General features: G+C 64.0%; 1 protein-coding gene across 1 annotated transcript; it reads right to left on the bottom strand.

Moving 5' to 3' along the window:
• Positions 1-1,307: 1,307 nt before the first annotated feature.
• KCNN3 (potassium calcium-activated channel subfamily N member 3) lies at positions 1,308-24,163 on the bottom strand. The gene is made up of 8 exons (XM_074853319.1): positions 23,336-24,163; positions 20,236-20,331; positions 16,412-16,830; positions 12,790-12,931; positions 10,815-10,925; positions 8,619-8,746; positions 8,360-8,429; positions 1,308-7,860 (listed from the first exon to the last, which is right to left on the bottom strand). The coding sequence occupies exons 1-8, from the start codon at positions 24,050-24,052 to the stop codon at positions 7,564-7,566; spliced, it is 1,980 nt and encodes a 659-aa protein (XP_074709420.1). The 5' UTR covers positions 24,053-24,163; the 3' UTR covers positions 1,308-7,563.
• Positions 24,164-24,271: the final 108 nt, after the last annotated feature.

Genomic DNA, 24,271 nt, shown 5'->3' with positions numbered 1-24,271 from the left:
GGGCAAATGGCTGCAGGGAGGCGGAGATCCGCATTATGGACATGATTCTCTTTCTCCTTGGAGAAGCCTTAATCCCAAGCCATTAATAAAAACAGATTTCATGCCGCACGCAAAGATTAAATGAATTTTGCCTTGTCTCCGTGGGCAGTATCAGAAATACAGCTGCCTTCATACATTAGGGCTCTGCTGTGCTAAGCCACTAATACTGGAAATGAAGCTCAAGGCTTTTAATCACCCATCAAAGAGTCCCCCAGACTATTGGAGATATTTTTAGGATTTACAGGTATTAGCTCCAAAAAAAAAAAAAGCCCAATTTATCAATTCATCACGATTCAACTACTGCACATCACCCCTCTCCTCCTCCGCTGGCCCCACAGCACCCATAGCTGGGTTAGCTGGGGGGGGTCGTGCCTGTTGGCACCCTCCTGGCCTGCATATGGGGAGGCATTTTGGGGCAGCCAGTCCCTCGGGCTGCTGTCTTAGTGCCCACTCGCTGACAGAGCGAGCCAAAGCTCGCGGCGCAGCGTTGCCAGGCTCTGAGCAAGGCTTTTGACTCGTCGCCTGGATTTAGCGGCGCTCAGCGGGAAGGGATCCAGCTTCTCCTTCTCTCTACCAGTGTGTTCCCTCTGTGAAAGTTGTTTTCATGCCCTTTGCACCCCAGCCAGCTTTTATCCTTGTTGCTTTGGAGGTGAGGGACGAACCGAGCTGGAGGGAGCAGCCCAGCTCTGATGTGCAGGCAGAGCCAGGGGGAGCGGGAGGGAAATTCTCGGGGAGCCTTGGCACAGAGCTGGAGAAAAGAGCATCCGCCACGCCACCGAGCTCCTCCTTGAGCCACAGCCCAAGCACAGGGGAACCCCAATCCCCTTCAAAAAGGCCCTTTTGGGAGCAGGTGGCTAGAAAACACCTCACTGCTCACATAAATTTGCCCAGGAGCCGGGGCCTCCCGAGAGGCAGCAATTAGTGCACATGGTTTCACAAAGCGCTCCCGGCGTGGGGGCTCCGGGGATGGTACCTCAGCACCAGCATCCCCCCGCACAAGGGAACAGAGATGCTTCCCCCTCACCGGGGTCTCCCCAAAGCGCCCAGACGGACCCCCAGGAGGCACAAAGCTGCTTCCTGGGGACGCGTGGGAGAGCTCAGCACCGTCGAGGGAACCACCGCGCCAAGCGCAACCCCTGCGGCGCGAGGCTTTCCTACGGCGAGGTGTCACCGCCGCTGAAATGCCTCCAACACCGCGACCAGAGCCCGACCCCAGCGGCAGAAAGAAGAGAGCTCCCAAGACCAGCAGAACAGAGGGGTCTGAAGCATTTATAGATGTACGTATATATCATATATTTGTGTGTGTAACTATACATAGATAGCTGCATACTTACACACCCGCACAGGTAAATATTTATAGATACTGACCTCTTCAGATTAAAGTCCAAGGCACTTTTTACAGTGAACAGGTTAAAGCCATAGTTTAAAACATGCCTGTTTCTGGGTACAGCTTGGGTTTATGGCAATGCTGTGGGGACGGGCCAGTGCCCGCTCCCTTCCCCCTGGCCAAGAGATCGGACCAGAAGGAGGGATGTAAGCCCGGGGCCGGATCCTGACCACAGAGACACGCAAGCGGCTCCCACTGGGACGTGCGTCAGCAGGCTGGGGCATGCTGAGACCTCAGCGGGGGGGAAGAACACTTTGGGCAGAAGAAGGAGCAGAGCTGGGGACATGTTTCGCAGTGCCCGGAGCACCGGAGCCCCCGCTTGAGAGCACCCGCTGGGCAGGCGGTGCCAGAGCCCTGCCCGGGGGCCCACGGGGCTCCGAGGTGGCTCATCCAACAGGGAAATAACTAATCCCATGGAGTGGCTTTTCCTCTCCCCTGCAAAAGCCCCTCTCTGCCACCCCGAGCCCTCTGGGTGCCTTTTGGGTGGGAGCTCAGAGCTGGGACCAGCGCAGAGCCTTGCAGCAGCATCTTCCCCTTCTCAAACTGCTGAGGAATCACCTTCCCACCCAGCAAACCTACCTGGTGGCCATCGCACGGGGCTCTGAGCTGGCTGGGAGATGCTGGGCAGGAGAAGCCCAAGGGAGAGCAGTGCGGGGGGGGGCCAAACACTCCAGAAATCCCCAGGCACCCCCAGACCCAGCTGGCAGCAGGGGAGGCTCAGCCCTGCCCTCCCAGGGGAACCAGCCCCTCTCCTCTGGCAGAGCTATAAACCCCCTGAGCTGGTCCTGGCCATGTCCTAAAAGCTGCCTCCAACAGCTGCCCCACAAGTGGGGGCAAATGTGTGGGGCAGGAACAGCCCCAGCTGGGCAATCCCAGGCAGCCACCATCTGCCAGCTGGTTTCTGTGGGGGGATTTCAGGTCTAGGGGCCTGCAAGGAGCCACCAGAGCTCATGGCAGCTCATTGCTGCTGGGACTGGGCCCTGCTGGGTTTAACTGGCCTGGGAGGGTCAGGCCAGCACAGCTGTGACAGTAATAACGGCACTAACGACGACAGCACGGCAGTGACTGTGACTCTGATGCGGAAGAGCCCGTGTAGAGGCTTTTAGGCTTTTCCTGGACAAAAGCAGCAGGAATTGGTCCCGTAGGTGCTGCTCGTTCCCAGACCTGGTCATGCTCCGTGCGGGAAGACTGGCCAGGAAGGAGCACTGGGGCTGCAAAAGAACATTTTAAGACTTATTTGACTTATATGATGCAGTGGGGATCAGGTCCAGCAGCTCAGGGGCTGGAGGTAAGGACGCGATGCTCTCTAAGGCTCGAGGAGTCCATCAGCTGGAAGGCTGGGACGGAACAGTCCCTGCAACCTCATCACGTTTCTCTCGCGCTCAGCGCTTTGTCCTCCTTACGCCATCGCCGCCTGAGGTTGAAGGGAGCAAAAAAAGCTGCAGCTCCCCAGGACAGGGCGTCGAGCCCAAACCGGACCCCTCCCAGGCACAGCGGCTGCGTTCCCTCGGAGCAATTCACCCCGGGAGAGCGGGATGGCTCCCGGGAACGCAGCCCCTGCCTGCGGCAGCGCAGATCACCGGGGCAGGGCTGCCCTTACCCCCATCCCAGAAATTAGGTGTTGACCTGAGAAGAAAAAGTGAGCACACTATTGCTGCCTGCTTCCTTCTGAGCAAACCCCGCACAGCCCGGCTCCACGTCTTGGGAGCCAAAGCAGGCAGGAACAGCCCTGCCTGCCTGCCTGCAGGTCCCAGACCCAGCACAGAGCAGCGCGTTTCGGCAGCCAGCGCGGCGCGGAGCAGCTTTGCCGGGGAGGAGGGTGTTTGCACCCTCAGCCTTTCCTAGGCACAAGTGATTCCCTAGCTCAAAGCCTGCCTGGATCCTGCCCCCGCTGCGCCAAAACCGTGCCGAAAGTCCGGCTGGAGGAGGGGAGCAGCGCACCCCAAAACAATTCTTCCACGAGAGCCTCCATCCTGGGGGAAAGGGGGAATTTTGGCTCTTGCACAGCTCGTGCCCAGGGAGCTGAGTGTCTCCTTCAGCTGGAGGAGACAACCTGGGGGGGGGAATGGCTTTCCAGAAACCGCTGAGAAAAGGGGGGGAGACCTTTTCCTTTGGGAGAAGCAAAGCTCTGGTGCTGTTGGGCTACGTGGATCTGGACCTGCTAAAGGGCCAGTTTCCAGGTAATGGGAATGAATACCTGGAGGGTAAAGGATAAGGAGCGTGGGGAGCCTTTCTGGCTGGGGGTCCTGCGCCCCTTCTCTGCCAGCCCTGGCCTCCGTCCTCACCGGGAGCAGCGGCTGTACTCAGAAACAGACATTTGTGGCAGCAGGCTGGCGTCGCTGCCTGCTGACAACCGGGTTGGGTACAAAACCATAATTGAAAGTTACAATAACCTTTATAATATAGCAATATATTTCATAGTTAAAATAAACTATTATGCTTTCCCCTATTGTTAAAAAAGAAGCGAGCAGTACAGAGGCAAGATGCAAACCCAGGTCGAAGCTCCTTAAGTCTGGACAGAAACGTCTGTGAGTCTGCAGAGAGGACGTGGTATTTTCTGGCGTTTCTAGGACGTTTCCTCGCAGGCAGCGCAGGGAGGAGGTTTGTGGAGCAAAAAAAAAAAAGAACCAAGGCTGTGCCAAAAATGAGACTGGCTGTGGCTAGGTGGGTCCTGGAGGGGCTTCGGGGTTCAGCCCCATTGGTGCGTGGGGTCGGATGCTTCCCAGCTGCGGGAGGGCGGCATCTCTTTGGGATTATAACTCTGCGTCGCAGTTTTGTTCTTGTGCTTTTCCTCCACCTCGGTCGCTGGTCCCAGCTCTTCTCTCCACTTGTGCCCGATGCCCTTCGGGGCCGCAGGCTCCAAAATGACATTCTTAGGTGTGTAGACAGCACCGGCTGGGGAGCATTTACTGGAGCTGTTTACCGGAGCTCTGCCAGCTGCTGCCACGAAGGGAAACTCCAGCTCGAGCTGCCACGTTCCCCTGGGCGTGAGGCGGGGGCTGCCGCTGGCACCGAGGCTGCTCCGCTGCTGGGGACTGAGAGCCACTTGTAGGGAGCAGGGCGGCAGCTCCAGGCGGGCACCCCGGGCCCAGAGCCCCCCAGCACCGAGGGATGCCATGGACTGGGCCATGCTGGGGTGCTGGGGGCTCCCCCCCCATGCCTGTGGCATCGGGGTGGCTCCCCGGTCCTGGCAGCGGGGCTGGGTGGGGGTTAGTCCCGGTGCTGGCTTCGGTGGGGTCCGGTGAGCCCGGTGCTCGGGGCAGTGGGGCTACCGGCACTGGTGTTGAAGCACTGGCAGGGGTGCGGGTGGAATATGGGGGTGCGGGCGGAGGTGGGGTGTGGGGAGCAGGGTGGGGGCTGCAGGGTGCATGGGATGCAGGGGGTGGGATGGGGGGTGCAGGGGCGCGCAGGACGCAGGGTGAAAGGCGCAGGGTGCAGAGCCAGGGCCGCGAGGTCTCGGGCAGAGGGGTTGTTTGGGGTGCAGGTTGTGCAGGGGTGAGGCTGGAGGATGCAGGGGGTGGGGTGTGCGAGGTGCAGAGATCGCACCGCCCCAGCCCAGCTCCTGTCAGCCCTTGGTGAAATCCCGCTGAAGCAGCAGCTCTGCCCCAAAACAAACATCTCTTGCACCAGTTGCCATCCCGAAGCTCTCACCACTGGTCCTTCACGCCCCTCCGGCGCCTCAGGGCCCAGCAAGCTGACAGTGCCTGGTCTCGTCTTACTCAGTCTGATTTCCCAGATTTGATCATTAGCCTGTAAGGCGGCATCAACTCTCGAGCATCAACACTTCCTCCGGCTCTCTGACGCTCTAGGATACATCTCTGCACCTCACCCCCTGCACAGCCCCATCGCACGCAGCACTTTGTTCCTGCCCGAACCCCAGGAGAGGCGTGGAATTGTTTTTTTCTCCGCTGGCTGCCCGCAGGCCAGTGGAGCCACCACGTTTCAGGCTCATTCTCAGAATTTGCAACCTTTTCTCCATTGCCACGCTGGAAACCTCCTCACCGAGCTGGGCAGAAGCTCGTCCTGCCGGGGAGGTAGGGCTGAGGGTCACCTGTAGGCACACAGGGAGCAGCAGCAGGGGCTAAGAATAGACCTTGGGGGGCTGCCAAGGCAGCGACGCTCTCCCAGCCATCCTGCCCACCCTGCAATTACACTAATGACAAGAGCTTGGAAGAGGGGAAGAGCAGCTCGTTCCCAGAAGCCGAGTATCTCCTGCCCGCTGAGGACCAGAAAAGGCTGGCAGCGAGCGCCGTGCGTCTCCTTTCCTCCCTGAATGCCATGGGAACAACCGTGGCTCGCTACCCTGCTACCGACGGGCTCAACGCAACCACCTCTGCAGCTCCAGGAGCTCATTCTGCAGCACTCCTGCTGTCACCTTGCAGCCTTCCTCCTCCTCCTCCTCCTCCTCCTGCCACTGGCTGGGACCGGCAGGGGGGAGCGCTCCTCGCTAGCTACTGCTTGTTTTCTATGTACGTTTAATTGCAGGGCACAAGGAGTAAACCACCTACCACCAGCAGCAAGTGGAGTTTTGCACAGAAATTCCTCGGCATCGGGCTGATACGTCCCTGCCTACGTGCGCACAAAATCCAGCGTTATTTATGGAAGGGAAAGAGTTACAAAGGAGATTACAGGCTGAGTATACCTGGAGTAACACAGTGACTTTGATTACAATTACTGACACTGCTGGGTGAGGTGTAATTAATATCGCGGAGTAATTACATGGTTACTTCATCTGTTTAAAAATATATAAATAGCCTCTGCTGAGTTTTCATTGAAAGCAGCAAACACCAGCCCCAAAGCCGGAGCCCGGCAGCAGCACGCAGGGCTCCATGCAAGGACCCGGCAGAGCCCGAACACGACCCCGGGGCAGAACTGGGGAGGAAAAAGGGGGAAATGGTGAAAACAGACTAGAAAATGGCTGGTTCCAGAAGTAGCCAGGTGGTGCAAGGGGACCTCAGGAAGCTGAACGCCGACAAAAAAAAAAAGCAAAAGCATGAGGGGCTGCGCTTTGGCAGGCACAGGCGGTGGGTAATACCGAGCGCCGGCGCCGGCTGGTGCTGCTGATCCCCACCGAACCCAGCAGAAGCGGCCCGAAGGTGACGGGCTTTGTTTTAAACAGATGAAGCGCCTGCCCCCGCTACTACATCACTTGCCAGCGAGCTCCCGCTCGACCTCGGTGGATTCGGCGCTGCCGGCTGGGCTCGAGCGCGGACGTTCCCGCGGCGAGCGGAGGCGGTTGTAGCTGATGGGGTTTTTCATCCGGCAGTTTTGAGGCCGTTGCAAAGAGCCTGCTGGCTTCCCAAAATGCTGGGGATGTGAGCACCGGGAGACCACCCCCCCTGCGCCCGGGCTGGCCCGCCAGCCCCGTCACCGGCCATCGCCGCGTCGGCTGGGGGCAGCTCAGCCCGGCCCCGCATCCCCGCACGCTTGAGGCACTGCTTTCCCGGCTCTGGCACGTGTCTCCAGGCAGAATATGACACCGAGGACCAGAAAGAAGAAGCATCCCTTGTTCTGCCCGGGCAGAAAACACTCACAGCTCCGGAGAACTCCCCCGGGGGAGGTTACGGCCAGACACTGTCACCCACCCGGCAATGTGAGGAGGGGGGGGTCGTGTGCGTCCTGGTAAGGAGATGGGATGGAGCGTGGGCAGCGTAGGTCAGAGCCTGTGCAAGAAACCACCACGTTGGCATCTGCCCGGCGGGGCTTTGCGATGGTGAGAGGGGCAGGGGGCGAGGGGAGCACCCCGGCCCCCCGGCGGGGTCCACGCAGGGGAGGAAAACTCTCCTTCTGGTGTCTCCGTTGCTTCAGTGCTTCTGACTTGTTGGTTTTGTTTTCAAATGTGAAGACCTGAGATTGAGCGTGGGTTTTCCGTCCGCCACCGGACGCCGCGGCGCAGGCTCGCCCGAGGCGTCGCCTCCCGTCCCCTTCCTTCACCACGTGTAGAGGCACCTGAATGGGGATGCGATTCCCGATACCAAGGCGTTGGCAAAGCTCCGAGCATCGCTCGGCACTGCTGGTCCCACCAGCTCCGGCCGAAGGGTCCTGCGGCGGTTCGAGGACCAGAAGAAAGTCCATGGAGACCTCGGGACCTACGTGGAAACGCTTCCCCTGTCCGTGGGGGGCTGAGGGGCTGCGTTTTAGCAGCTGCTTGAGCTCGTGTAAGGGGTGGGGAAGGAGGTGGAGCTGACCCCGATGGGGCTCTCGGAGAGAGGAGTTTGGGGGGTGCCCACCGGCACGCCGACCCCCCGCGCCTCCAGGACGGCGGCGAGCAGGCGCTGCTGCTGCTGGCGCAGCATGTCGGCCATCAGCAGGGGCAGGGAGTTGAAGCTGGCGCTGAGCTGCTCCAGCTTGGACTCCAGGCTGCTGATCTGCTTCTCCAGGTCTTCGCTGCGGTCGTTGAGCTCGGTGATGAGGTCGTACATCACATTCTGCATCTGAGGAGGGGACAGAGGGGACAGCGGAGGGGTTAGTGCCGCTGCCGGTGGCAGAGCCGAGCCCTTTAACCCCTTTCTGTGAGCAAAGCCAAAGAGCTGCCCCATCTCAGCCCTCTCCGGGAGCTCACGGGACACTGTGACCACGGCTTAGCTCACCCAGGGACATTAAAATGAGGAAATCCTGCCTCCATGCAGGCGGAGGGGAAAGGGGCGGCTGACTCTGTGCTGCCAAGACATGGTACCCCCAGCTGGGGCTGCAAAAGGGGGTGCAGGGAGCAAAGACCTTTCCTGGAAGCAGGGTGACCCCCCACCAGCCCCTGGCTTGTGTCTGTGTTTCTCTCCCGGCCTTGCAAGGGCAGCCACCCCCCGGCAGCTATTCCCAGCTGACATCCACGGAGCTGGAGCATCCTGCGGTCAGCCAGGTCCACTTTAGTTTTTCCAAGTGAAGAGAAACACTCGGGCAGCCTGGCCGAGCTGAGAGGTCGCCGCGGGGACTTGCCTTCGAGAGGTCAACCAGGGTGTTGGCTTGGTCACTCAGCTTCCTCTGCTCCATCTTCACGCTCCGCAACCTGGGGAGGAGGAAAGAGCGACGCGGCTGCACCCCCTCCCCAATTACAAACCGCAGCCGGAGACCCGTCTGCGTCCCAGGCAATGGGAAATTGTCCCCACGCCCCTACCAGGGGCAGAACCACGATTCCCCCATGGCTGGGGCTCAGCATCCCCCCCCCAGCACCCCTGCCCAGTGCGCAGCCCCTTACTGGTGAATGGCTTGTAGGAATTTCCTCTGATGCTTCCTGACTTTAGCGTGGTCGATCTTCTTCAGCAGCTTGGTGTGCTTATAGATGAGCCACGTTTCCCGCAGGACGTTGGCTGCCGCGTTCTTGATCTGTAGGAGGAGAGTCGGCTGCGGGTCACCGGCTGCACCGGCACACGGGATTTCACGGAGACACCGGCCTGGCTCTGCCGTGAGCTGACGGTTCGTGAGCGGGTGCTGCAAGAGCACTTGACTCGCCCCAGCTGGAGCGAGGCGCTCGGCTCCGCTCCCACACTCCTGCACCTTTGCAAGGGATCACAGGCAGCTCGAACGGGAGGACGGGCAGGCAGAGCTGCCCGCACCGAGCCGCGGGGCTCAGCTCCCGGTGCACCCGCATCCCCATCCTACCCTGCGCCGATGCTCCGCCACCGGGCTCCTCACCCACACACGAAGCTGTACCCTAAACCCCCCCCAAAAAAAAGAAGTGAAAATCCCGAAGTTTTTCTCAATTCCTGCATCCATCTGCTGCTCTTGGCAGGTCCCGGGGCTGGGCTGCCGGCACGAGGACGTGGTTTCCGCAGGCTCCCCGGCTAAACCGCAGCTCTGCTGCTCACTCCAAGATGAATTGGCCGCTGTCTGCCTGGCACGGAGCCTGCGGATCCATATCCAGGGGTGCGGGGCCGACCGGCTGTTTGCTCTCCCAGCCTGGCCACGCCAAGGCCGCCCCCGACCATCCCCGAGGCATCGGGGCTCCTGCCAGCACATGGCTCTCCCCGGGGCTCTGCTCTCTGGGGCGAAGCGGGGTGCCCCGGCCGCATCACGGCGCAGGGAGGGCACCCTTCCACGGGCTGCACCGATGCTCACGTTGCCACCACCCCCGACATAAAATATCACTCCTGCTGCCGGTGTGCGGAGCCCGGCACTATCGGGTTGCTGACGCTTTGCCGTGACGAGGCTGCTGAGACCAGAGTCCTCCCTGCAGCCCCCGCATGTGCTGGGGATGTGACGCCAGACCCCAGCACGACCAGTGCCCCCGCGGACCCCCGCCACAGCCACGGCCTCCGGGTCCCTCTTCAGGGATGGAAACTGCAGGAGCCTCACAGCACGGCTCTCGTCTGCAGTGAGGCACTGAATCACCGAAATCCAGTTGTCTTCCTGACACCGAGCTAAGTGAGATCACGCTCTGCAAGAGGAGGGAGTCCGTATCCTCCCAGGGGGAAAAAAAAAAAAAAACAGGCTTTTCCTCTTGGGGGTGTGGCTGAGCATCCTGCATCACCTAAATCCCTGACACAGAGCTGGGCCTGTTTGCTTCTACCGTAACGCTTGCGCCTGCGCTTGCACCCAAGGTGCTCAGACACGGTCTGCTGCGGGACCCGCACCCAGAGGTGCCAACACTTGGGCCACAACAACCCCCAGCAGGGCTACAGGCCTGGGGAGGAGTGGCTGGAGAGCTGCCAGTCAGAGAGGGACCTGGGGGGGATTGGTAATGAGCCAGCAGTGTGCCCAGGGGGCCAAGAAGGCCAATGGCATCCTGGCTTGTACCAGCACTGGCGTGGCCAGCAGGGACAGGGAAGGGATGTGACCCCTGGGCTCGGCACTGGTGAGGCCGCCCCTCGATGAGTGGGTTCAGTTTTGGGCCCCTCACCCCAAAAAGGCCATTGAATGACTCGAGCGTGTCCAGAGAAGGGCAACGGAGCTGGTGCAGGGTCTGGAGCACAGGTCTGATGGGGAGCGGCTGAGGGACCTGGGGGGGTTTAGTGTGGAGAAGAGGAGGCTGAGGGGAGACCTCCTGGCCCTCTGCAACTCCCTGAAAGGAGGGTGCAGAGAGGGGGGAGGAGTCTCTTGAGCCAAGGACCCAGCGGCAGGCCAAGAGGGAATGGCCTCAAGCTGTGCCAGGGCAGGGTCAGACTGGCTCTTAGGAAGGATTTCTTTGCAGAAGGGGTTGTTGGGCGTTGGAATGGGCTGCCCAGGGCAGGGGGGGAGTCCCCATCCCTGGAGGGGTTGAAGAGTCGGGTTGAGCCAGCGCTGAGGGATCTGGTGGAGTTGGGAACGGTCAGGGTGAGGTTCATGGTGGGACTGGAGGAGCCTCAAGGGCTTTTCCAACCCAGATGATTCTGGGATTCTGTGACACCTTCCTCCCACTGTAGAACCCCGCATCCCCAGCTCCCACCACGTAGCCCGGCCCCCGACGGCACCTCACCCGCTTCGTCAGCTGCGTGTCCATCATGAAGTTGTGGACGTGCTTCTCAGCTTTGGTGAGCTCCAGCTTCCTGGCCACCACAGCCACCACCAGCGCCGTGCAGCCAGCACCCTGCGCAGGGACATTGGTCGGGGGAAGAGTTTGTCACCCTCCAGCAACCTCGTACAACAGCAACCCCGTAATTAACTAAAGCTCCATAACCCCCACCCACATTATCCTAATGAGGAGATATCACAGAGCCTGGGTGTCCTTGAGTGGCTGATGATGTTTTGGATGATTAACAGGAGAGGCCTGGGCTGTTTAACGAGGTCAGTGGCGTCTGTCAGATCCCCGTTAGATCCCCGGCGCCCGTTAGACACGGCCAGGATAAGCCCTGTGACACCGGGAGCTCCTGAGAGGGGCCCGGGGTGGGAGAGCGGTGGGGAAGCACCGGGCAACCTGGGGGAGAGGGGGGAGGGGGTCCCCTGAATCGGAACCCCCTGAACCACCCCGGCTCCCAACAGCGACAGCTGGGACCTCGCTTATCCCGGCGATTAGGGCCGGATCCACGCGGTCGCCGTCATCTCCGGCGCGTATTTGTCTTTTGGAAAGCAAAGGTGCCAAGCCTCCACTCCCTGCGGTGCTCCTGCACTCTGCCTGCTGCTGCCCGTACCAGATGAGCCGCTCCCCCCTCCCGGCACTCTGGCAGAGGCCCACGATCCTGGCAAACGTTCCTTAATTTATTAAAGAGTCATTAATTAACATCATGCTCTCAGCCGAATCCTTTAGCATCCCCGAAGGTCCCGCTGCGTGTGCTCTCGGCTCCCACCGCTCCTCTCTTCCCGGTGCTGTCGGGCTCAGGGAGCCCAGGGGAGCCCCCCACCATCCTGGGGGTCCCCATGCCCGGCACGGGAGGGGCTGTGCTGCTGGATGGGTGCCGGGGAGGGGGGGGGCATGCTTTGCTGGCTGGTGTCTCAGTTCAAAGTAACCACTGGCTGGGGCGTGGGGGGGAGTCTGGGAGCCCACGGCACCGGGACCCCCTCAGCGAGCTGCTGGGAAACGCCGCAGCCCCCCCAGTAAGGGATTTTCTCCCTCGCTTGGCTTCTACCAACAGCATCAGCCTCGCTGGCGCCCAACCTCATACGAGACAGATCAAAGGCTTGCAGATAATATAAAATTAACACCCGACGGCTCTCACGGGGCACAGAGCGGCAGAGCTGAGCCCGAATGCTGCTGCCAGGCAGCAGCTGGGAAGGGGGGTCGGCTCCATCCCCATGGCCTGGGGCTGAGGGGTGCTGGGTGCTGGGGTGGATCCGTGGAGGAGCCACGACCGCAGGGCCCCTGGCCGCTGCTTCAGCCACCCCGGCTGGAGAACGCTGCAAGCTGGGACATGTCACGGGCGCCTTGGAGCAGGTACGGGGGGATGGTGACCTTTTAGCCACGAGGAAACGAAGCGGCGGCAGAGCGGTGATGCCGGCGGGAGCGCGGGGGGGTGGAGGGCTCCCAGCTGGTCCCGGCTCTCAGTGGGAGCATTTGGGATCGCTCCGGGTGATGGAAGCCAGGTGGTGTGAACAGGGACGGCCAAGGGATGCTCGGGGGCCCCTCTGCTCCCTGGGGACACCCCTGATCCCGCCGAGGCCCAGCTCCCCCCTCCCTTGCTGAACGTGGGTCCAAAGGCACCCGGAATTCACCAGCGGGGACCGGCCGGTGTCCCACCCTGCGCCCTGCGGGACTGCAGCACCCTCCAGGCACACCCAGCCTGCACCATCACCTCCTCCACCACACCGCCACGTCCTGCTGATTACCACGCTTACAATAATTGCAATCACAGCTCTATCACCTTCCAGGCCGCGAGACCTCGGGGCTGAAGCCGTTACGCCTCATGCATGGACAAGCCAACCAGGAAGGGGATCCCTATAAAATCCAGTAGCCCGGTTGCCACGACGGGGACGGGCAGAGCCCACGGGATGGGCAACCGGCTCGGCACGGCCCTTACCATGATGCCGGTGAGCAGGCAGACACCTTTCCCGCAGTAGGTGTGCGGGACCATGTCGCCGTAGCCGATGGAGAGGAAGGTGATGGAGATGAGCCACATGGCACCCAGGAAGTTGCTGGTTACATCCTGCTGGTCGTGGTACCTGCCAAGGAGACACGGGCATCAGTGTCATGGCAGGGGACCGGGATGGCCGCGGGGAGCAGTGGGGGCTCCCCTGGCACGAGGCTGTGCTGTGCAACAGGGAGTAGGGATTAATAACGCGGCAGGATGCCCCATAGCAGCAGCGGTTGCGCAATTTCTGGCGCAGGAAAACCCACATGGACAAAATCAGAGTGAAAACTCAACGGAAAGGGCTTCTGCTTTCAGTCAGACCTGTCACCACATCCCGGTCCCGCCGCCTGCGTCCCCGGTGCCACGTGGCACGGCAGAGCGAGCCGGCTGATGGGAGAAACAGCTGCGGCTCTGCAAAGCCCCCGACCGCGCCAGCTCGCCACCGGCATCCTCCTCCGCATCCCCCCCGCTGCCGCAGCTCGGGCTGAGCCCGCTTCCCCCTGCACCGCCCCGGGGACGGATCCTGCCAAGGCTCCGGCATGCGCTTGGCTCTCGGACAGCGCGGGGGAACGGCTCACACGCTCGAGATGAAGCACACGTGGAGCGGCCGCAGCTTCGGGGGGGTGCTGCAAAGTTTCTGTGGCCGTGTCCCTGCTGAGCTGCGAGGTCAGCGGCCACGCTGGCCGGCCCGGCAGCCGGCTGTGGCTCTTCCGGCAAACACGCAACCGGAGGCCCCGGCTGCCTCTGGCTCCCCAGGGCCGGCGCGAGCCCGGGGATGCGTCCCGGGGGTTACAGCGCTGGCTCCCGGTGGTGGAGCCGGGACTGGCCCAGCCCGCAGCGGGACTCAGCCCTGAGCCCTGGGGTGGGCAGGGACAGGCAGCACGTTCGCCCCACCACAGCAGGATGGTCACCCTCCTGCCTGCACGCATCCCTCTCCCCGGCAGGCTTCTCCCAGCCTCCTCACGAAATCATTAAAGGGAAACCAGATGGAGCTTTTGGCAATCCCCCCCGGTTCATCTCAGCTCCTCGCTCCCTGAGCAGTTGGGTTTGCTCCTCTTCCAAAATGTTTTTCCCCCCAACTAACTGGAGACTCAGATGAGATTCCGGTGCATGAGAAAGTGCCCTTGGCCACGGCGAAAGCCGCTGCCGCACTCTGGGCAGGACTGGCCAGGGGAGCCAGAGCCCATCACAGCGGTCACGGCAGGGCTCCCCAAAATCCCGGCAGCCTCATGCACCCCCTTCCCAACCAGTGTGTTCCTCTGGGAAAGGCTGAGCCCAGCCCGTGCACAGGATCCGAGCTCTCGAGCCGCGGGGATGACCCTGGGAGCATCGTGCTGGGCGAGGGGGTTACGGCACCGCCGGACAGACAGACGTTTTCTATTCTGAGAAGCACTTTGAGCAGAAGCAGCTGATAAACAGGAGGGGCTGGCACATGCCGCAGCTGGCGCGGGCAGGAAGAGGGGCTGTCGCAATCGCTTAGACCCCAGCGCCGGTTCCCATCGCCCCCTCACCCGCCTGCCCCCACTGCGCATGGCCAGCGGGGCTACCGCCAGCATCGCCCCGGTGCCACGCCAGCGCCGAGCGGAGCATCACCACGCCGGGGATGCTGCGGCAGCGCCGGCTGGGCCGAACACACCCCCCTCGGCGTGGGCAGCGCTGCCGGGGAGCTCCAGGCCGGCTGCACCCTCACCCCGGGGAGCAGGGCTGGCTGCACGTGCACGAACACGTGCGAGCACACGTGCGCGCCGTCGGCGGGCAGGGCCGGCAGCGCTGCCGGCACCGCAGGCAGCTCTGCGTGGCGGCCGGGCGAGCGGGCGAGGTTGCTAAGCGACTCGCTGCCTTCGGAGAGCTGTGGCCCCCCCGCCGGGGTGGGCACGGGAGGATGCCCGGCAGCGATGCTGCGCCCGCGGGCACCGGAGCAGCCCACAGTGCCACGGGGACGTGCCACGGTCACGTCACCCCAGCGCCGGGGTCTTGGAGTGGCACAACCATCTCCGAGCCACCCGGCCCCAGCAGCGGTGGTCCCACAAGCCACAACAAACTGGTTTCCAGCGCTGGTGCAGCAACCGCAACCTCCCATCAGTGGGGACACATCCTGGGTGGCCCTTGCGGGAGCTGTGTGGCACCCAGGGCCGGTGCATCCCTTGGGGACGGGGCATGTCCCAGGGGTCACGCACACCCTGGGTCAGCGCATCCCCACCCCACCCAGGACCACCCCCCCGGGTTCGCATCTGCCGCTCTGTAGACAGAAGGAGGTGGAGGCAGCTGCGGTGCCGGTGATCTGCAGCGCCTCGTCTGCGTCATTTCTTTCTTTTTTTTTTTTTTTAATCGCTAATGGTTCTTTATTTACATCGTGTTTTCCAGCCTAAGCCCCCCAGGTGCAGAACCAACCCCCTGCGCATCCCCTGGGAGCCTGTCCGCCCGCTCCCCGTTTAGAAGGCGCAAATAAAAATCTCCCAAACACAATTAAGCAGCGCACGACTACCCAGCACATCCTGAGAGCATCATTAAGGGAGGCAGGAAGGCAAACACAGCCTGTAAAAGCTCGTAAAATCTTAGCGCGCCGCTCTGCTCCGCTGCCACGGTACTTAAAGCTGCTCTAATGCCCCTTCACGGGGTGACCGGTGCAATGGGCCCCACCCTGGGGAAGAGGAGGGGTGGCCTTCCTCCCGCCTCGCAAGCACTCAGAAGCAAGCTGGGTGTCCCAGGGGACCCCGGTGATCCCTCTCACCTCAGTTCTGAGAACGGCACGGAACGGCCACAACAACTTAAAAGGGATTTTGTGCGATTTCGCCAGCCCACGGACACCAGATCGTCTTGTGTTGGGCACTTCCCTTCAGACCAGCCCAGGCTCCAAGAGCCCTCCGGGACAATTAGTCGTGTTTTGACGGCAGCGCGGCGTCGAGCTCGGCCTCCTGGGGACAGGGACAGCCTCGCGCTGGCACAAGACACCCTGCGGGGACCTGCCCTCCCTGCCCTGGGATGGACGCATGCCACCGTGGCTGGGGAGAAACCCCCCCAGCACAGCGCTGGGATGGACTGGGGGTGCTCCACCGCAGCCCCCCAGTTCCCCTCGGGGGTGCCGGCGTGTCCCCGAGAGACGGAGGTGCAGCCGTACCCACCGGGGCCGGTCTCCACAGCAACCCCCGTGCCAAGCACGCCGCTGCCGGTGTGATGCCATCCGGCAGCGGGTTTGTCACCGCCGTGTTGTCATGGCAGTCGCTCGCAGCGACGCCAGAGCCCGAGCCAAGCGCTGCCACTCGCCAGCCTCCGGCCTCTCCCCCTGCACGGCCCCCCCACTTCCCCTCCAGCTTCCGCTGCTCCCCGCGTCCCCCCCGACTCCCTGCCGGGGCTCCCGGGCCAGCTGGCACCGCACACCATCCCCTCGCACGGGGACACTGCCTGTCCCCAGGCACTGCGCTGCGAGGACAGGGCTGTCCCTGCCTCTACCTCCTGCCCAGCAGGTGACAGCCGAGTCCCCAGATCTCCACATCCCTCCCACGACACGCTGGGACAATTGCAGCTCCGCTGAGCGCCCCCGAACTGCCGCCGCGGCCCCAACCCCTCTCACCTCTCGCACACCCGGACCGTCCACGCCGCGATGATCCAGAGGGAAATGCTGAAGACCAGCAGCACCGTCCCGGGGCAGATGGTCATGAGAGTCTTCATGACGAAGCGGGTGTTGAAGTTGATCTTGTTGAGCGCCCCGATGCTGCGCGAGGAGGCGTCGGTGAAGAGCTTGCTGTGCAGCAGCATCACCCGAGCGATCAGGTAGAGGCGCAGGAACATGGGGATGGACAAGATGATGTCCACGTCCGCCTCTGCCCGAGAAGGCGTGTAGGAGAAAGCCAGGCGGGCTGTCCAGAAAAATTTGTACTCCCCAGGGATGGGGTGTATGGCACAAACCAGCATCTCCAGGCTGATGTAGAGGATGCGTTCGTACGTCATCGCTATCCGCCAGTCGTCGGCTCCGTTGTCGATCACAAAGAGCTACCGGGAGGCAAAACCACAGAGTTACCGGTGGCCCCGTTCAATCCTGCCCCACCAGCACCCCGCCACGGGCAGGGGGTGGAACCCACAGCAGAGCTCTGCGGAGCTGGGGATGGCTTCGGCCAGGAGGGCTGGTTGGATGGGGAAGGAAAAGGTGGGAATGAGCCTTCGCCATCCCCTCCGCCGCTCCGCCTGCGTGTTCAGGGGATGGTTACGGCGCTGGGGCCACCCCAGAAAGCTTCAGGGTGCCTGGCCTCGAGCACAGGCCCAGACACAGCACGGGGACAGCTCGTTCCCTCACAGTGGCTGGCAGGAGTCCACCTCCTGGCCCAGGGCACGGAGACAGGTGAGCCGTGGTGCCGCCGAGCACCGGCACGAGCCACCCCACCCCCTTCGCTCCTGCTGGCGCTGCACCAGTGTCACCAACAGCCACCACGCCCCGAGTGCCAGCGCAACTTTTGGTAAAGGAACACCACAGCCAGAGCACCCGGCCGCTGGCAGCGATGGGATCTGGTTGTCATGGCAACCGCCGGTTCATCCGGGGTACCAGCTCCTCTCCCACTGCCAGTGACAGAGTCGGGGTCTCTGCAGGAGCTGGGGGGACGCCAGATCGGCCTGGCCAGACCCCTGGGGGTCACCCACCCCATCCTGCCTCGGCGGGTCCATCCCAAGGCCGCCACCGGCTCATCCCCGGTGCAACGGGGACACCGGTGTCACCTACAGCAGCGGGGACGCCCTCGGGGCCTCTCCGCAAGCAGCGCTTGGCAAAGACACGGCTGGGAAGGGATCCAAGGGGGACGTGGCAGCTGGCACTACTGTCACCGGTGTGTCCTCGACCCTGCAAAGCGCAGAGTGGCACCGGCTTGTCCGGGGGACCAGGAGCTCTTGCGGCCGCTCCAGCCCGGGCGGTGGGTGGGAGCACGGCCCCGGCTGGCGTCGCGCCTGGGAACAACCCTCCTGCTGCGCCAGAGGCCCCGGTGCACCTGCGCCAGCCGCCTCGCCGGCACGGCACGACACACGGGGCTCTCCCCGGGGACGGCAAGAGCCGCCGGGACTGACTCACGGAGCGGCCGTCCCCGGCCACCTCCCTTTCTGTTTGGAAAGCTCCGCTCCTTTTAGCTGCTTTGTTTGAGAAATTGTTTATAAAAATGCTCCAAGCTGTCAAGGGAGATCCTCAGGCATTTAGCAAGCTGACAGCCCATTCCTTCCTGGAAAAGGGTGTTAAAAATAAACAAATTAGCAAGAGGAAAAAGGCAGGGAGCCTTTTGACTGCGTGTGGGGTGTTTGCAAAGGGCCAGGTCAGGGAAGGGAAGGAGCAAGGGGGAGGATTCGGGCAGGTTCCCCCTGCGCCAGCCCCTCTCAGCCCTGCACCTGCGGTGCATTGCTGCGGGTTTCCATGGAAACCCCAGCGCAGTCCAGCGGTACCCGACAGGGCATCCCCAGCATCCCCAGTACCGGCTCCGGCAGGGGAAGGAGCGAGCGTGTTGGTCACCCCAGCTCCGGACAAGCGAAGCACAATGAAAGCAGCTGAGAAGCTGCGTGGGGGAAAAAATCTTCACCTAATTAAATGCACAAAGAACCCGGGGCACCCCGAGAGCAGGGGGAGGCTGTGTCCCCCCCCCCCAACCTCCCCCGGTTGGAGCTGGCAGCCTCGCCAGCACCGCACCCCAGCACCCGCCGTGGCCATAGACGTGGTGCTGGTGGGGGACGGCCCATTCTGCAGCACCCCGGGGCACCCACAGGCCCTGCCCCGGGGTGCACCACAGAGACATCCCCAGGCACCGAGCCCCGGGTGCCACCGGCGGCGGGTCAGGCCCTGCCCGTGGGCGCAGGGAGGGCGAGGACCCAGCTCACTGCACAGGCTCAGCCTAACGAGTGACACGCAATTAGCAGCAGCTCGGGGCCTTGCAGCAGAAAGCGGAGCTGGGAGGCTGGGGTGGGGGACGGGAGGATCTTGCTCACCTCCAGCCCTGGCTGGTGGGCAACAGGCACGGGGACACCGCGGGGACCCGCCGCGGTCCCAGCCCACTGGGTGACAGCGGGTGTAGGCAGGCGGGGAGGGGACAGGAGCTGGACCCAGGACCCCAGGCACAGCGATGCCCCAGCCCTGGAGAAACCGAGGCACAGGGAGGGCTGCAAATGTCCTGGAGGACTTGGCAATTAACACAATTAATACTGAGGGAAGAGGCTGAAGCTGCTGCCGAGTCTTTCCCGGAGGCCGGGGAGGTCTGGCAGTGCCACGGCAGGGTGAGCGCAGCCCCCCCTTAGGCAAGAGGGACGAGAAGCTGAGGATTTACAGCTCTGTCAGTGCTGCTTCCATCCCCGGCGGGATTATCAGCAATCCCTTCACAAGCACCAAGGAGATAATAGGGCGATCAGCGGCCAGCCCGGCTTTGTCTGGAGCAAATCAAGTCAAACCGATCTCATTTTCTTCCCTGCCAGCGGAACCAGCGCAGCCGGATCGCGGCGCGATTCAGCGCCCGCGGCGGCACGGCGCGTGCGCTCGGGGAGCGGGACCCACGGCGGGGACGGCAGCGGGGATTTTGGGGTGGGGGGGGGAGAGGCGGGAAGGGCTCACGGCGTTTGGGTGGACGCTGCGTTTGCACAACCCAAGAACAACAAGTGGAGGAAGCCAGCGAGTGTCGGGGCACGGCCCGCCCAGCTGACCCCAGCCGCTGCCACCCCAGGGTAAATATTATTCCAGCAAAAACCAGAGCTCTCAAATATTTGCTTTGAGCAACCCACCGGCGGGCTCGGTCCCTGTGCAGGCAGGAGGGGTGGCTCCTGGGAAGGTCCCTTGCAGGCAGGAGGCAGGCAGGGAGTGGGGTGCCTTCCTCCAGCCCCCCGGCCAGCAAAGCTGCCCCGTCCCCCAGCCTCAAGCGGGACGAGGTGGGATTTTTGGTGCACCAAAACACCGGGTACTCAGGGCCGGGGGCTTCAGTGTCCCATCCTGAGATGCTCCTTCTCCTGCCCGGTGATTCATTCTTCCCATCCCCAAAACACGCCGGCATTGTGCCGAAGCCGGATCCCGCGGGAAGCGCAGCCTTCCTGGAGCAAACTGGGAGCCCTTTCATTTCCCAGCAACGCCGGGGCCGTCAGGGAGGAAGAGAGTGGGCAGCCCTGATTAGGAAAGGATTTTCACAGCTTTCCTTGGCACCTCCCCTGGTCCGAGCCCTTCCTGGCTGAGCCTCCCCCAGCCGCCAGCAGCTCTGCCGGGCACCCCGTACCCCGGCCAGACCCCTCGCTGCCCCCCGAGACCCCTCAGTGCCCCCCGAGACCCCAGCAAGGAGGGAGGTTGCGAGCTCGGGTACCGCATCGCACCGGGATGCCTGGTGAACCCTGCAGCTCGCCCCAGCCGCCCGCCCTGGCAGCCCCGAGCTCGACGCCGGCGTCACCGGGACCTACCTGCACCTCCCGCGTGTGGTAGGCGATGATGAGGCCCAGGAGGATGACGGTGGAGAGGCTGATAAGGCATTTCAGGGCCAGGGAGAACATGGAGTCCTGCAAGGCGAGAGCAGGGCGGGGGTTAGGGGGGGACGTGGCCACGGGACCCTGCCCGTGCTGGCCGCGACGCCGGAGAGATGCTTCCCCTCCCCACACCGGCACTTCGGCTGTCCCAGCTCCGAGGGCGCCGCCGGCACCGCGGGCAGGAGCGGCCCTTTCTCCAAAACGTTTTTTTTAAATCTGATTCTGTCAAGTGTAATTACCAGCCTCCCCTCGCTGGGACGTGTGATGCCGGTGCCCTGGCCGCATCCGGCGTGAGCCCAGTATTATGGCGGCCTAATGGATGGTCTTATTAGATCCTCCTGCTAATTCGCTGTGTGTAAATTAAACCAGCTCCTGATTCACTGGTGGCCAAAGCGGCCGCTCCCCAGGATCTCACCGGGAAGAGCAGGATTCACCGTCCCCTCCCCACGGACTCCCCCCCAGACCCCATTTCAGTCACCAGCAAGCTCACGCTGCCGCAGCCACAATCCAGCCCCACCGGTGCTGGAGCACCCGCCAAGCACCAAGGTGTCACCCCCAAACCAACCTGTCCTGCCACCGCACCCATCCCGCACCTCCACCCCACCCTCAGCGCGCCGAGACCTGGCACGCTCACGGCACCCTGAGAGAGGCCCAGCACGCTCACGGCACGCCGAGACCCGGCGTGCTGACGGCACACCCCGCCCATCCTTCGCTCCTCGGTGCCTTCAGCCTCGCTCCTCTCCCTCTCCCCGGTGTTCCCCATCCCCGCCGGGGTATTTAAACGTGGAGAAGGGACTATTTGCCGCGGAGGCGGTGGCGCATTGTTAACGACTTGGCTCCGGCCGCGCAATTGTGTGAATATAATGGCTGGTGCTGAGAGAAGTGCCGGGGACCAAACAACGGCTATTAATAGGCAAACTCCGGGGCAGGGCTCGTGCCAAGGCTGCTCCGGCCAGACCCTTCCCGGGGGCACTAATCCTGTCCAAAGCATGGGGACCCACCGGCCCTCCCGGCAAGCGTTATTGGCAAAGGCTGCCACACACTCACCGCGTTTACCGATGGCTCCTGCCAGTGCTGGGTCCGGAGGGACCCGGCAGGAAGAGCCGCTGCTGGATCCCACGCTCGCGGCAAACAACGGCGGGGGGGGGGGGCTTGGCTGAGCTGCGGCGACGCCTCGGCACCCCCGGCACGCACCTTCCCCGCGCCACGCAGGTGGCAGGATGCTTCACCCCGGCCACGCTGCGCCGGCTGCTCGTGGCTCTGGGAAGCAGCCGTGGCATCCCAGAGGCAGGAGAGGCCCCGTCCTGCCTGCGCTCGAGGGACAGGCAGCGAGCAGGCAAAACCCAGCCACCGCATCCTCGCTTGCCGCCTCAGCCCCGGCACCCTCCGGCCTGGGGAGCACGCGGTGGCGCGGGGCCGAGCTGGAGCCAGGCCAGGGCCGGCAGCACCGACATCCCCGTCCGCACAACAGCTGCCGGCCCCGGCCCCAGACGCTCCTTCGGTCACGGCCGCGTTCCTGCCGGCAAGCTCTGGTTTCCCACCGGGGGCTGCCGGGGGGGATTTGTAAACCGTCGTCCGCTGCCGCAGCTCCGGCCAAGGGCCCTGGGGAGGGCAGGAGCCGGGGAGTCCCCCCACACCCTGCGGTTGTCGGCAGGAGCATCGCGGCGAGCGGCAGGCGCCGGGGCAGGGGTCGGGGCGGCGGGTGGGCGGCTGCACGGCGGCAGCGCTGACTCACGGGGTCTTCCCCGGCTGACACAGCAGCTCGGCGTGCCGGGGCCGGCGAGCGTGGCAGCGGCGCTGCTGGCCACCCAGCGAGGGCCACCGGTCCCCCCCTGGCACCAGGCAGGAGGGCCCAGGGAGCCCGGTGAGGGTGACCGCGGCTCAACAGGTTGTGGGTGCAGGTGGGGGACGGCGCTTCGGCCTTGCTCCTGCCCAAGGGCAGCGGGAACTGCTGGGGAAGAGGCTCCGGCAGCGAAGTGAAGCGTCCTCCTCCCTCGGTGGGGGAGCCAGGGAGGTGGCTCGGCACCGAAGCACTCCCTGGCCAGAGCAGAGGGAACCGCTGCCGGCAGCCCCCGTGCTCCAACCGATGCCGGCAGCTGCGGGCAGCCAGGGCTTGGGAGCCCCCCGCCGCCAGCCGGGCACCTCTGTGGGGAGGCAGTGGGGTCCCCTGCACCCATGGGACCCCCAGCCGTGTCCCTCCCTCCCTCCCTCCACCTGCTCCAGCTCCGTCGCCTCCTCCACCCGCGCCTCCCTCCTCACCGCCTGCGCTGGATAATGGCAGGAAGCGATGAGCAGCCCCTTCCCATCCCGCTCCTTCCCCTGCACCGGCGGCACCGTGGCACGGGGACCCCCGCCGGCTGCCCCCCAGCCCCCCCAGCAGCACCGTCCCGCTGACGCCCATGGGTGCCATGCACGCCCTGTCGGCGCGGGTGCCGATGCCTTCCCCTCTCTGGATAAGTATAAATAACATGACAGATGTCTATACAAAGAGTTATTCATATCGCTGCCAACCAGCGCAGCCCAGGAGCAGGAGCTGGAAGGGGCGTGGGGGGAGAATTATAAATAAAAGACACCGTCCTGCAAAAAAAAAAATGAAAAAAAAATGGAAGAAAGGGGTGTGGAGGCGGAGGAGGACGGAGCGGGGACTCCGCCGCGCCACCGAGGGCACGGCACCTCGAGGAGCGCCCGCGATGGGCACCGCAGACCCCGGTGGGTCGGTGCCGGGCGCCGCCGGCACATGGGGCAGCTCCGCCGGGACCAGGCGCGACGCCCGCCCCAGCACACGCCGCCCCGGCGCCCCCCAGCCCGGCGCTCCCCCTGTCCGACACCTGCGGCTGCAGCGTCCCCCCGTAAGGCCCCGAGGGCCGCCCCGTCGGTCCCCAACCAGCCTGGACGGCCCCATCCCACACCAGATGGGGCAAACGGCTCCGCGTTGATCCCGGGGGACGTTATCTGGGGCAAACGGCTCCGCGCTCGACCCACCGGGCACCGTCCGGCGCGGCTGGGCCCCACGCCCGCCCCCCAGCCCCGCGGGTACCTTGGAGTAGAGCCCCCAGGAGAGCTCGGTCTCGATGACCATGACGACGATGCCGAACATGCCGAAGATGAGCGCGTAGTCGCTGAGGCGCTTCCTCTTCTCGAAGAGCGCCCGGCGGTGCCCCAGCCGGTAGCCGATGTTCTGCGCCTTGCGCTTGGGCCCCTTGGCGAAGGCGGCGGGGGCCGGGCGAGCGGGCGGGCGGTCGGGGCGACGGGCGGCGGGCGCGTGGTTGTCCTCGCGCGAGACGACGATCTCGGGGGGTCCGCCGGCCCCGAAAAGCTGTAAGGGCTGAGCCTCCGGTTCGGCCTCGATGAGGTTCCGGCGGGATGCGCTGAGGCGGCTGAGGGGCTTCATCACCCCCCCGCTGTACTTGCAGGAGCTCATGGCGATCTCGGTGAAGGGGTTGCTGTCCCGCCGGTGAACCAACGGGCTGGGCTGCCGGTGTTTGCCGCTCCCCGCCCCGGAGCCCGCCGGGTGGTCGCCGAGGTTGAGCTGGCTGCCGTGGCGGGAGGAAGGGTGGAGGGCGGCGGGGGCGGCGGGAGGAGGAGGAGGGGCCCGTAACGACCCGGGCGAGGAGTGCAACAGGCTGTGCTGGAGCGGCGGCAGCGCGGCGGGAGGCGGCGGTGACCGTTCATCCCCCGGTAAGGGGCAGGGACACCGACCGTCCTCCTCCAGGTCCCCCACGCCCGAATCGTGGAGATGCCCCGATGTCTCCATAACGGCGGGACCGGCGCCGCTTTACCGGGCACCGGTTCCGCTTTACCGGCCACCGGCCCCGCACGCTGGATCATGAATGGGCGCCGCCGCTGCTGCCGAGCGCTCGCCGCCGCCGCCGCCCCCGCCGCCGCCGCCGCCGCCGCCGCCGCCGCTGGCCCGGCCCCGCCGCGCCATTGGCCGCGCCGGGGCTCCCCGCAGGCTGACATCATCCCCGCCCGC

The sequence above is a fragment of the Strix uralensis genome, chromosome 32 (genome assembly GCF_047716275.1).
Source record: "Strix uralensis isolate ZFMK-TIS-50842 chromosome 32, bStrUra1, whole genome shotgun sequence".
Taxonomy (NCBI): Eukaryota; Metazoa; Chordata; class Aves; order Strigiformes; family Strigidae; genus Strix; species Strix uralensis.
The sequence above is the reverse complement of the archived record's forward strand: the minus strand, read 5'-3'. Positions and strand labels throughout refer to the sequence as shown.

Excerpts from the sequence above, each read along its gene's own strand:
- KCNN3 (XM_074853319.1), bottom strand. The coding sequence starts at position 24,052 with ATGGAGACATCGGGGCATCTCCACGATTCGGGCGTGGGGGACCTGGAG. Across the intron at positions 12,932-16,411 it reads ACGGTCCGGGTGTGCGAGAG|GTACCACGACCAGCAGGATG; the intron begins GTGAGAGGGGTT and ends TCTCCTTGGCAG. Across the intron at positions 8,747-10,814 it reads ACACGCAGCTGACGAAGCGG|ATCAAGAACGCGGCAGCCAA; the intron begins GTGAGGTGCCGT and ends CTCCTCCTACAG.